We start from the raw sequence: 14,095 nt of genomic DNA on the forward strand, positions 1-14,095 counted from the left end.
CGTCACTCCACAGAGAGAAGAGAGGGGCGGGGCAAGCAGAGCTCATTTGCATTTAAAGGAACAATCCCTCAAAATAGGATGATTTTTGCAGAGCTGATTTTGACAAGGTAAAAAGGGTGTTGTTTTACACAACCATTAAGAAATTTTAACCAAAGTACATTACAGACTTTTCATTAAGACCCTAAAGAATCGTATCAACTCATGAATAAAGAGGATGTAAATTATGATTTATTTCATTACACAAACTACAAAAGGGTAATGCAGGCTACTTTTATGATAAATTGATGGTGTCTTTTTGTCATTTTACAGCTTGAAAGCCCTTATCCCATTTACTTTCATTATATTTAAAAGAGTGGACAAAATATTCTTCAGAAATTGTCATTTTGTTTACCACAAAAAGATACTTAAAAGTTGAGAAAATAATGAATTTCCATTTTAAAAAATAAAAGTTCCAGAGGGGTGTTTTTGTTGTTAGAATGTTCCCCAAAGAATCTTTCACTGAAAGTTCGTAAAAGAACCATTTTGAAGAACATTTAAAAAAAATCTAAAAAACGTTTTTCCACGATAAAGAACCTTTTCTGCATTTGAAGGTTGCATGGATGTTTAAGGCTCTACATGGAACCATCAATGCCAATAAAGAACCATTAGTTTTAAGAGTGTACCAGGTGATCTTAAAGGGATAGTTTACCCAAAAATGAAAATTCTGAAAATGAATTACTTACCCTCATGTCATTCCAAACTGATAAGACTTTGTTCATCTTCAGAGCACAAATTAAGATATTTTTGATGAAATCTGAGAGTTTTCTGACCCTGCACAGACAGCAGCGCAAATATCACTTTCAAGGCCAGAAAGGTACTAAGAACATTGTTAAAATAGTCCATCTGTGATTCAACCATAATTTTATGATGTTTTTGTTGAATAAAGCTATGTCATAGTTTTCTTTGTGCACAAAAAGTATTCTTGTAGCATCATAAAATTAAGGTTGAACCACTGATGTCACATAGACAATTTTAACAATGTCCTTAATACCTTTCTGGGCCTTGAACGTAGTTGTGTTGCTGCTATGCAGGGACAGAGAGCATTCGGATTTAATCAAAAATATCTTAATTTATTTTCCCAAGAAGAGAGAAGGTCTTACGGGTTTGAAACAACATGAGGGTGAGTAATTAATGACAGAATTTTCATTTTTGGGTGAACTATCCCTTTAAGGTTTACTGGACATCTGAGTTGGATATTTCATTGATATTATACATTTTCACTCTGGTTACTCTGTGGTTTGAGCCTCCATCAATAAGTAGGGATCTTAGCAAAACTGCACATTTGTGTAGTAAAAAAAAAGAGGGGATGCCCCAGTAACAAACCAGGAGCCCCAGAAGCAGACAGACAGTCAGCAGCCCAGGGAGCAAAGTTTCCAATAACACATCACCCACCGACTTACAGGGAAAAACATAAGACGACGGCGGATTAAAGAAAAAAAAAAAAAAAATCAGGGAAATCCATGAGGGGGAGAAAAGGGTGCTGTAGAGACCGCATTACCCAGGAAAGAATGAACAGCAGGTTTGGACATTCTTCCACATGGCGAGGGGGCAGGAAGTCAAATGTTTTCCTTCAGTTCTGCAGGAGGCTTTCCATCCAGTGGCAGTTAATACGGCTATTCTTGCTGTTCTCCCCCCGGGTTTGCCAGTAACAATTTCACCCTTAAATAATATCCCAAAAAGGCCTGCAGAACTAATAAATTATCAACAACCAGCTGGAAAGAATGCAAAAGTGCCGGAAATGCGCGTTTCCACTGATTGATTAGGGCTAACCAAAGCAATTAAATTACAATTACAACACAGTTCTGTTTGGACTTAGACAAACTTGCATAAATCAACAACAGTGGTGGTTCTTCAAGCCAGAGAAGCATGCTTAAAGCAACTTTAAATAACCATTAATACACGTTTAAGTACATTTTATTAATAATCTATGATGATCTTTTTTTTGTACAACTAAAACTGTAGTGACTTTTCATAGAGTGCCTAAGCAGATGGCAGCAGCAGTTGTTTTCATAGTAGGTACAATAAATCTAATCTTCAGCATGTGCACTTTGTTGATCTGCCATTAAGACAACCCACTAGACTCATTGTGGTCAGAACAAAGTTGCAACGCTCATCTTTTGAAGGCTGACCACATTTACGATTAACGTAAAATCGTTTCATGGTGTTTTCTCTGTTTTTCATGCAGGTCTAATCTGCGTGGGTTTGTAATCGCTTCCAAACAATCAAGTCAGTCTACGCTTGCAACACAGATGTCTTTATTTACTACTGTAGAAAAGTTTAGGGTCAATAAGTTTGTTTTTTTGCTTTGAAATAAAATTTCTGAAGGATAATTTGACACTAAGGACTGCAGTAATAACTCCTGAAAATTCAGTGTTGCCATCAATATTAAAAATAGAAAAAAAGTTACTGCAAATGTGACCCTGGACCACAAAACCAGTCGTACATAGCACAGGTATATTTGTAGCAATAGCCAACAATCCATTGTATGGGTTAAAATGAACAATTTTTCTTTTATGCCAAAAATCATTAGGATATTAAGGAAAGATCATGTTCCATGAAGATATTTTGTACATTTCTTACCATAAATATATCAAAACTTAATTTTTTATTAGTAATATGCATCGCTAAGAACTTAATTTGAACAACTTTAAAGGTGATTTTCCCAATATTTACATTTTTTGCACACTCAGATCTTAAAATATTTGTATCTTGACCAAATATTGTCCTATCCTAACAACCATACATTCATGTAAAGCTAATTTATTATAATTTTCAAACAACTGACACTTATGACTGGTTTTGTGGTCCAGGGTCACAAATTGTAATAATATGTCCAAATATTTTTAGAGTATTTTTGATGAAATAAATGCAGTCTTGGTGAGAATAAGAGAATTCTATAAAAAAAATTGAATGCATATAAAATAGTTTTTAAAGGACTGTTTTTGTACTATTTTTATACCACTTTAATACATTACTGATCATTTTTACTCCATTTTGCCAAATGCATGATATATAAATGGCAAAATAGATGCATTAAAATAGTTTGGCCATTGTTTTGGTTATTAAAAGTACTAGAGCATTCAAAACCATAATAAATACCTCCTAATATAATAACCCCATATTTTTTATTGCTTTGGTGTTCATGGTATAACTTTTAAAGCATCATCCTAGAATCCTCGTAAGATTTTACAAGTCAGACATCCCCATATATGCAAGAATGAGTGTGGTTTAATAACGATAGCAGTTCCCTATAGCGTAAGATATGGAAAATCCTTCAGACAAGTTATGGACAGCTGAAACCCTCAAGTGATATTCCAAAGCCAATTAGTGTCAAGATAATGAGAATGTAACACCCAAATTGATCTGTTTGACTAGTTTGCAGTGCTTGCTCTTAACTCCCCACTATTATCATTCTTGGAGTAAATTACACTGTGCCCTAACTCCCCTAAGAAACCATTTCAGAAGTGTTAACACAGATGATATGTCACACCCTAAGGCTCTGGCCATGGCTAATATTTTTTGAAACTCAGCTCATCTATCCATGCATTCCAGCTCTGAGGCACTCCACTTCTATCTGAAGGTCTGAAGGCGAAATGTGTGGAACAGAAAAGGATTGATGAAAAACAATTCCCTTGTGCTAATGAGGCCTATCTTTTACTGTTCTCTTGCAGCAGGAGACTAAAAAACAAGAAAGTTAATACAAGCAAATGAACTACCTCAAAGCATTCAATTAGTGGTTATATAAGTGCTCATTGGAAAAGTATAGGAGTAGCAGTACGTTTAGATTGTAAAGTTTGCACAATGTCGACGCTTGAACTAGAAAAGGTTACAGAATCAGTGTGGAGAGAACTATACTGTACTTTACTTTGTAGTATTTCCGAATGAATTAAAATGATTAAAAGATTCTTTTTACTGAATCAGGCACATACAGCACAATCAAGACATTTAGATTCTGGTCAGAATTTCCTGTAAGCCAGCATAATGTAATCTTACCCATGGAGCAGTCGATTCCAAAGAATCCCTCATCGCAGATGCACTGTCCATCCACGCAGCGTCCGTTACCTATGCAGTCATTCGGACAGGTGGCGTTACTGCAGTCTTCTCCTGAGAATCCACTGAAGCACACACATTTGCCATCCACACAGTGGCCTTTGTCTTTGCAGTCGTTGGGGCACGTGAGCTGGCTGCAGTCATGGCCGGTGTAGCCTTCATAGCAGACGCAGCGTCCGTCAACACAGCGGCCATTATCGTTGCATTCGTCAGGGCAGGATGAGATAGAACAGTCTGGACCCTCCCAGCCTGGGTTACATTTACAACTGCAAGAGTCATGCTGGTACGTGCCATGCCCACTACAGCTAATGTCCACACCTAGAAAAGGAGAACGGTCTTAACATTTTGGAGGTTGGGGAACTCTAAAATCAGTGATTCTGATGCTTAAGGCAAAATATGGGTCAAAGCGATTTGGGTATCAATGGATACTACGGATCAAATAGGTGGGGTAGGGCCTTATTTTCTCCACTTCAAAATCATCTGACGTTGTTTTGCCATTTTTGTAAAGGGTGTTTGACTTTGTAAACACACTTACTAACGTGACCACGTAAAGTGTGAAGTCAAGCTAGTGCAATGCAAGCATTTGTGGTATATACACCACAAAAAGTATATAAAAGTATATGTGGTAAAGTATACAAACTGTATTTATTTTTTTTAAAATGGCAGATCGTTTCACTGGATAAAACCCTTATTCCTCAGCTGGGATTGTGTAGAGCCCCTTGAAGCTGCACTGAAACTGAAATTTGGATCTTCAACCCACTGGCTCCCATTGAAGTCCACTATATGGAGAAAAATCCTTGAATGTTTTCTTCAAAAACCTTAATTTCTTTTACAAGACTGTATGATTTTGAGATCCATCTTTTCACACTGAGGACAACTAAAGGACTCATATGCAACTATTACAGAAGGTTCAAATGCTCACTGATGCGTCAGAAGGAAAGACAATGCATTAAGAGCTGGAGGGTGAAAACTTTTGGAATTTGGAAGATCAGGGTAAACTGAACTTATTTTGTCTTCTGGGAAGCATGTAAGTATCTTTTATAACTTCTGAAGGGCAGTACTAAATGAAAAAAATATGACTATTAGGCAAGATAAGAAAAATGCACACATTTTCATTTTGTTCAAAAGTTTTCACCCCCTGGCTTTTAATGCATCAGTGAGCGTTTGAACCTTCTGTAATAGTTGCATATGAGTCCCTCATTTGTCCTTAGTGTGAAAAGATGGATAAGATGGATTTTTATAAATTCAACTATTATTTTCTCTTGTGGACTATATGTATATGTCTCTTATGGAAATATCTTATTCAGGTCAGGTACTAAATAAAAAAAAAAAAAAAAAAAAAAAAAAAAATCACATGCGTTTTGTATGATGCCTATTATTTTGGTAAAATAATTAACATTTTGCAGATTCTGCAAGGTGTACGTAAACTTTGGACCTCAACTGTATATGGTTCACAAAATCAGGGAATAATCTCAATGTTAGTACAAATACCTGAACCTCCTTTGCAGCAGCCCTGAGCACATTGGCTCTTTAGATAGGTGACTTCCTCCTCCAGGCCATTTATACGGTACAGCAGGGACTTGAAGTCCTCAGAATCTGCACATCCACAACCAGCCGACTGTAAGCGTATGTTGTGCTTGAAGACAATGTCATTCTCTCCATCCACTGTGACTAACTGTCCTTCTGAGGCCTGGTCTTGGGAAAGCTGAGCCACTTGAGAACCCTGCTTACAACCAGAGTCAATCCTGTAGACATGGCTGAACGTGACTTCTTTCTCTGCATTACCCACCTCCTCAGACAGCACAAGACGGGACACCGCAAAGAGCGTCCCTAGAAGGAACAGGCCTCTCTTCAGCCGGTTAAATCTTACAATCATGGTTTCTAAAAGAAAGCAGAAAGACGTGAACCCTTGGAGTATCTTACAATTATTGCGTGGTTACATTTACAAGCATTTCTTTCTCAAAATATCAAACTTTCCTTATGGTTTGCGGTCTCACCTTCCAGTAAGGAGTTTGATTTGCATGCTGCACACACGAAAATCAGTGCGCAAGACATCACATTATGTTTAATGGAGTGCAATCTGTTTTACAAGGGCAGTGTTATAGATGTCTGATCCTACAGTAGGAACTGGGCAGACCGTATGTTTGCCAAGCACATTCAATCCAAACCATTAATTGCACATCCACAACCACAAGGGCTTCTGGGAGCAGAGAACCCTTCTAACTAAATGATGTAATCCCCATGACAATGATGTCATTCAAAGCTTTTAATACATCTCTATTTAAAAGTAGGATGTTTTATAAAAGAGAAAATGCATGCTTAGAAAGAGCCACATGGGGTTTGTTTGCTTTAAAACTAAGATGTGAATTAAAATAACTTTCTTCTCCTGAGCACAAGCGGAAAGCAGAGCCCCAGCATACCAAAGTTAATGTAATTCATTAACAGTAAGTGTCTGATCTTGTGTGGTCTGGGAATCTTGATGTGGGAAAAGAGTTTTCTGTTAAAAGACTGATCATGTAGTTTATACAGTACTAAAGTTAATTATAATTGGTAAATGAATGCAGTAGATCTTTATAAAGCTCTCAGATTTCTTCCAAAATATTTTAATTTGTGTTCTAAAGGTGAACGAAGGTCTTAGAGATTTGAAACAACATGAGGGTGAGTAATTAATGACAGAATTTACTTTTCTTTTCTTTTCTTTTTTTTTTTTTGTTTTTTTTTCTCTTTAATTCAAATTCAGTTAAAATTCCCAAAATGATGTATAACTCTGCTAATATTTTTACTTTTTTTAATCACAAGTGCAGTACGGAGTACCACAAAGCTCGGTACTGGGACCGCTTAACCTTGGCAGATATCATGAGGAAACATGGTGTTACCTTTCACTATATTTCTTTGATGAAGCATACCAATTTGCAAAACTGTCGGAATGCATATTTATAGAAATTATAGCATATAAATTTTAGAACTAATTCATTATAATATATATATTGAAATATTTTAACCATTTAAAATAACTGTTTTCTATTTAAATATATTTTAAAATGTAATTTATTCCTGTGATTAAAGCTACATTTTTAGCATCATTACTCCAATCACATGATCCTTCAGAAATCATTACAATATGCTGACGTGCTCATGTTCAATGTTCAAGAAACATTTATTATTGTTTTATCATTTATTATTATTATCATCAATATTTAAAACTGTTGAGTACATTTTTTTTTTTTTTTTTGAGATTCTTTGATGAATAGAAAGATCTGAAGATCAGCATTTATCTGAAATAAAAAGCTCTCTAACATTATACACTATACCATTCAAAAACTTGGAGTCAATATAATTTTATATTATAGAATTAATTTTTAATTATAGAAATTAATACTTTTATTTAGCAAGGATGCTTTAAATTTATCAAAAGTGATGATAAAGACATTTATAATGTTAGAAAAGTTAAATCAGAATGCTGTTCTTCTGAACTTTTTATTCATCAAAGAAACCTAAAAAAAAAAATCAACTCCGCTCTTTTCATAGATATAGACATAATAATAATAATAATAATAATAATAATAATATATGTTTTTTAGCAGCAAATCAGAATATCACATTTATTTCTGAAGGATCGTGTGACTGGAGTAATGATGCTAAAAATTCAGCTTGGAAATCACAGGAATAAATTACATTTTAAAATATATTCATATAGAAAACAGTTACTTTAAATAGTAAAAATATTTCAAAATTGTACAATTTTTGCTGTACTTTGGATCAAATAAATGCAGGCTTGGTGAGACTTTTTAAAAAACATTTAAAATCTTACTGTTCAAAAACTGTTGACTGGTAATGTATAAATTAAAAATTATAAATATAAATATAAATATCTTAAATTAAATATAAAAGTAAAAATATATAAAGTATAAAAATATAAAAAGTAAATTTAAAAAAAAATCATAAATCTAGCACAGTCCAGTATAACGACCGTATAATGACCGCTCTAATAAATTTTAAAACAAACTTACTATAAAAAAAAATATTTTTTTGTTCATTAATAAATAACAAATATTGAATTTTATTAATTTGAAATTTAAATATTAAATAATAGTTTAAACTGTTTAAATGTCTATTTCTAAAGTGTATGCATCCAGTGGTCCAGTACAAGGATCTAGAATAAGCGCATACCTCTATTAATATAAAATGTAAATATAAAATTTAAACAAAATATAACAATTAAAATAAAAAAAGAAATAAATATCTAACATCAGACTGTCACAGACAGCACTTAGCACTGTATTTAAATAAAAAAAATCCTGAATATATGCAGAAGATGAGACACATATGGGAACGTTCCATTGTGCAATGTAAAGACAAGGGCCCTTGTGAGCCTAAAGGACCTAAAATGACAGTCATCTACTTTGCCTTTAAAGCCAAATAGTTTCACTGACATTGCATAACCTATGAAAACAAGGCATTAATGTCTCAAAGCTCCTTTTACCTTTATGGAATTTTGTTCTTTATCAATCACAAGCTCTGATAATTAACCATGACACTATGATATTGTGCTAGTGACAACCCCATAGTCACACCAAATGGCTCAACATTTCAGCATATGCTTGCACCACAGTACTCAGCGTAATTGAATTCGTCATTTTTGCTCACCATTTATTCATTCCATGCTTTGTTTTTAACATTAAGGAAATCTTTGTAAATGTGGCACTTAAATATAAACAAGGAACAACACACATCAAAGTCCAGAAGCAGATGTGGAATGGCAGAAATTCTGAAATGAGAAGACAGAGCACTCCCTCAGGACCAAGGTAGATATGTGAACAGAAGCACAGAAAAATCTGGAGCTCATGCCACACGGATCAACCGACTGAGCAGAAAACATTGCTGGCGGCTGTTGTTTTTGACAGATTCTCTTTTGCAGATGTGGAGAGCTATTCCACTGCATAAGTCTGAGAAGACGCAAGCTAATAAATTACCGTATAATAACATTAAATAAGCCAATAAAACTAGTTGAATCGTCCAGTCAATGCAACCCAGATTCATATCAATAAACGTGCAATAATCAACCTCCTACAACAAGAACAATAGCAACAGCACAAACAAAAGAGCAAAACAATAATCCTATAAAAAGTACCACACAACAAATCAGCAACACAGTTCATCTGAAATAGTTTATTCAAGTCAGTTAAGCAACTTGTGACTATTTAGGGAAGTAATGTTGGTCTCACATGTGTTTCTATGTAGAGTCAAAGCGATTCACATCTGTGACTGTGCACTGGGACAAAATATTTCCTTCTTCACGATCTTTTCTAATTGATACATCTAAATAAAGATATTCAGCTCACTGGGAAACATTTAAACACTTAACCACTGAACTCAAACAGGCAGGAGAGTCTCTCCATGACCTCATGGACTCCCTGATGCTAATTAGATCGGATGGTGCAGCATTACGGCACGGAGTGGCGAGATCCATGACCGTCCTGTCGACATCACAGGCCCACATCACAGGCCCAGACACCACACACACGCTAGAGCTGCAAGGCCCTTTGAGGGTCTCGTTTATTGCTTTCTGTCAGAGGCTTTTATTTCATGCGCACCGTTTCTTTTTGCTCTTTTATTTGTCTTGGAAAGGACACTTGGAAAAGCCTGCCAACTCTCTTCTTCCAGCACTACTGAAGGGATGTTTGAGCCCGCATGCACATACATAAACACACAAAAAAGATGCTCTGCTTCCACCACAGTAATTGAACAGACAATACAAATTGCCATGCAACAACCACAAAATACTTACTGACCAGATTTGCATGTGACTGGCCAATGTATGACATCAAAATTGCAGAGCACAGTCCATGAATTGCACATGAAAGATGTTTCACTCTCCACATCTTTTTTTTTTTTTTGAATCTCACCCAGTGAACCACACTGTAAACTTACACGCACACAATGCAGATAAAAAACAAAAACAAAAACAAAACAAAACAAAAAAGTTCTTTAAAAAAATAAATCCCTCTACATTTCTTCTAGCAAAATTAGCATAAGATATTAAGAGCGATCAATCAACTACACTGTAAAAAAGAGAGAACAATATTTAATATGCATAATATTAGATAGAAAATTGACAAATACCTTATAAAACAATTTTAAAATAAAACAAAAATTAAAAATAATAATTTGTTTGAAAAAATTAATTACATTAATTAAAACTGATTTTCAACCACTGTAAAAAAAGAGAAAATAATAATACATATGCATTATATTAGATAAATATATTATTTACTATATTATTCCACTGAAATATTCTTCAACAAATAAAGTCCTCTGATTTTCTTCTAGCAAAACTAGCATAAGACATTAATATTTATATTAATATTATTATATTTTTCTCATTTTTTTCTCTTATAGCAGGTAGCAAGGTTTAAAAAAAATGACAAATACCCTATCTATACACAATGCAAAGTAACATAATAAAATAAAATAAAATAAATAATAATAAAAAAATAAAATAAAAAATAAAATAAATTAAAGCATGCTGCCCCAGCAACTGAACTGATTTTCTTCTAGCAAAATTAGCAAAAGAACATTAATAAATTACATTAATAAATATATAACATCTTTTTAAGAATCCTATTCCCAGAAAAAATAATCTTAATTTTTATAATAAATACGCATAATATTAGATAGATAGATAGATAGATAGATAGATAGATAGATAGATAGACAGATAGAATAACTTTTTTGTAATATTATAATAATAAAATTCCTAATATTATTCCACTAAAATGTTCTTTAAAAAATAAACTCCTCTGATTTTCTTCTAGCAAAATTAGCATGATATATTAGTATTGATATTAATATTAATATGATTAATAATAATAATAATAATAAAATTATTATTTTCACTTAGAACAGGTAGGAAGGTGTCAAAAGAAAATTGACAAATACCTTATAAAACCTTTTTAAAATAAAATCTAAAATAATAATTAGTTTGAAAAAAAATGGATTAATTAAAACTAGAATGAAAACAAATCTCATGGTTCTCAGCAAATAAACTACACTGTATAAAAGAGAAAATAATAATAGTAAATATGCATAATATTTTTGTATATACAATTCATACAATATATAACAACGTCTTTTAAAGAATGCTATTCCTAGAAAAAAATAACCTACATTTAACATGTTTTTTTTTTTTTTTTGTAAGTTCTCCAAATTTAGTATAATATATTAAGAACAAATTAATATTAATATTAATAACAGTTAACTGTTTCGTCGTAAATATTTCTAATAATACAACTAGAAAATTATATATTTATAATAATTTTTTGGTTTTGTTTTCTTTTCATTTTCTCACTGAGTTTTACAAGTTTTTGTCAATTTGCACACAGTGATGTTTGAAAATGTCTCTTCCATACCCAATGACCACTTCAGCAAACCGTGCCCAGTGAAATCCCTGCAACAAGATGTTCAACACAGTCTGGTTCAAGACATAAGAGATGCAGGCTGCTAAGTGGCCGTTGGCTGTTTTCTGTTAAAATATAAATAAGTCAAAATATAAGCTTTCAGCACTGTGACTGGGACTCATTCATGGCTTTTAGGAACTACAAGGGCAAAGACCTACAAGCAACACAGAATACAAACAGACTGTGAACAGCATAAATCACATTCTGAGAAGGGAATAAACCAAGCACGGTAGAGGGCGGGAAAACAGAGAGCCAGACTGTGCCGTGCCGTGCCCTCTCCTCTCCTGAGACACATTAGGAAGAAGACAAAGACAGCCTGTTCCTCTGCATCTAAAGCCGAGCCCCAGTTGCACCATTAAGAAAGAGATCCAGGGCTTTCCAATGCAGAAAGAAAAGAGGTGGAAAGGTGAGGAGTGCAGACTGCAAGCCGCAAACATGCAGCGCTAGTGATTTTCCCCTTTGCTCTTCAGCTGATGAGAGCTGAAAGCAATTAAGCTTAGGTTTAGATACAGACTCATTTCCTCTGCTCAGTACACCACTCGGGAATGAAACCACAGCAGACTTAGAGGATCCTTCAGATACCTAAAACTGACTCTATAAAGACTGTAATGTGTAACGTGCAGGCAGCACATAGTAAACCTCCAGCAGGCCATGTGCAACATCTGCTGTTCATCTGATCTGGGCTTCTGATAATACCTGAAGCCAACACAGTAGCGTTTCCTCGTGATCGGCCAGACGAGGAGGAAGTAGCTTAGATCTTGTGTAAAAGCGGGGTCCGGATAGGTTAAGTACTAACCATATGCCTTGGAAAAAAGCAGAGAGAGGAAACTAGCAAGAAATAGAGAGAGTTGATAGCCATAGATGATCACCATATTTTTTTCTCTTGTATTTTTTCTAATTTTTCTTCTCTTATAGCGGGTAGGAAGGTTTCGAACAAAAAAAAAAAAAAAAAAAAAAAAAAAACTATTAACAAATACCCACACTACACACTATGCAAAGTAACACAATAAATAAAAAAAATAAAATAAAATAAAATAAAATAACTGGATTATTTAAAACTATAACACAAAATAATGCTTTGATTTACAAATCATGCTGCCCATCACCTGACTTATGAAACATTTTTCCACTATGCATTGTCCATTGGGACACATATGTTATCTTGTGAAGACTGGGACACCCACTGCTTCGCAAGATTTATGAATCAACTGGTCATTTTAAGGCTTTCATTGGGCAAAAATCCATTGAAATAAAGCTGTATGTCCTTTCAAACCGGAGATTATTGTCTTAAATGACAAATCTAAATCACTATCAATATTTGTTTTAGTGTATTTGCCTAAAAATTATACATTTAGAAATCATTCTTACTGCTGAGCATGAATATTAAGCAGTTACCAAAATAAAAAAAAAAGAAAAGAAAAATGCCAAAGTTAAGATTGCGTTACACTGCCAGTCAAAAGTGTATTTGATTCAAAGTACAGCAAGAACAGTAAAATTTTGAAATATTTTACTATTTAAAATAACTGTTTTCTATTTGAATATATTTGAAAATGTAATTTATTCTTGTGATTTCAAAGCTGAATTTTTAGCATCATTACTCCAGTCACATGATCCTTCATCATTCTAATATTGATTAATAGAAAGCTTAGCTGTTTTAAATATTGATAATAATAATAATAAATGTTTTTTGAAAAGCAAATCAGCATATTAGAATGATTTCTGAAGATTCTGAAAATGTAAAGTTGATCACAGGAATAAATTACATTTTAAAATATATTCAAATAGAAAGCAGTTATTTCAAATAGTACAAATATTTCACAGTATTACTGATTTTGCAGTATTTTGAATCAAATAAATGCAGGCTTGGTGAACAGAAGAGACTTCTTTAAAAAACATTAAAAATCAAAAACTTTGGACTGGTGGTGTATTTTAGTGCACAATTTATACTTGATCTGACCCTAAAAAAATTACTTTAATTTCATTCAGACATTTTTTTTCAGACTTTTTTTTTTTTTTTTTTTTTTGGAATAAAACTAGTTAATTTAGACGTTAGCACAGAAAGTACATCTTCAGATTAAAGTTTGATATCTATCCTCACAAGCATCATAATATAATTTACTTTCAATTAAACAGAACATTTTTACAGCTGCAAAAAAAGTGAAAAGTTCATGCACAGGCAAAAATGAAGCTGTAGATGCCTTACCCCAGACTATTATTAATATCCCAGCTCGCTGACTGACGCCTATTACTGCAAGCACCTGTTTACAAGCTCAGACTGGGCATTCAAGGCCCTCCCGACCAGCAATGTCCCGAGTCCTCCAACTCTCTGCCTTCAAACAGTTTAAATGTCCTCATTGCAGCCCTGAGCCAATGGCCAGCCTGGGTGTGGCTACCCTAAAACTCAAGCACCGAGGACAGAACTGAGGGAGGTAATGAGACACTTCTCTGTTGTACATTGTCTGGAGCTTATTTCATTACTTATTCCATTCAACACTGACTTAACAAGAGCGGTCCACACATACCACCAGCTCTCGCAGGTAGATTTTAAT

The 14,095-nt window shown here is 33.8% G+C and overlaps 1 protein-coding gene across 4 annotated transcripts in view; it reads right to left on the reverse strand.

The window, feature by feature from the left end:
* tnn (tenascin N) overlaps positions 1–13,886 on the reverse strand; it is a 38,733-nt gene extending 24,847 nt beyond the window's left edge. For all 4 annotated transcript variants that reach the window (XM_051096283.1, XM_051096292.1, XM_051096265.1 and 1 more), the window contains exons 1-3: positions 13,750–13,886; positions 5,581–5,970; positions 4,033–4,407 (exon numbers count right to left, since the gene is read on the reverse strand). In XM_051096283.1, coding sequence (XP_050952240.1) covers positions 4,033–4,407; positions 5,581–5,965 — 760 coding nt within the window. In that variant the 5' untranslated portion in view covers positions 5,966–5,970; positions 13,750–13,886. The remainder of the gene's footprint in view (positions 1–4,032; positions 4,408–5,580; positions 5,971–13,749) is intronic.
* Positions 13,887–14,095: the final 209 nt, after the last annotated feature.

The sequence above is a fragment of the Labeo rohita genome, chromosome 2, assembly GCF_022985175.1.
Source record: "Labeo rohita strain BAU-BD-2019 chromosome 2, IGBB_LRoh.1.0, whole genome shotgun sequence".
NCBI lineage: Eukaryota > Metazoa > Chordata > Actinopteri > Cypriniformes > Cyprinidae > Labeo > Labeo rohita.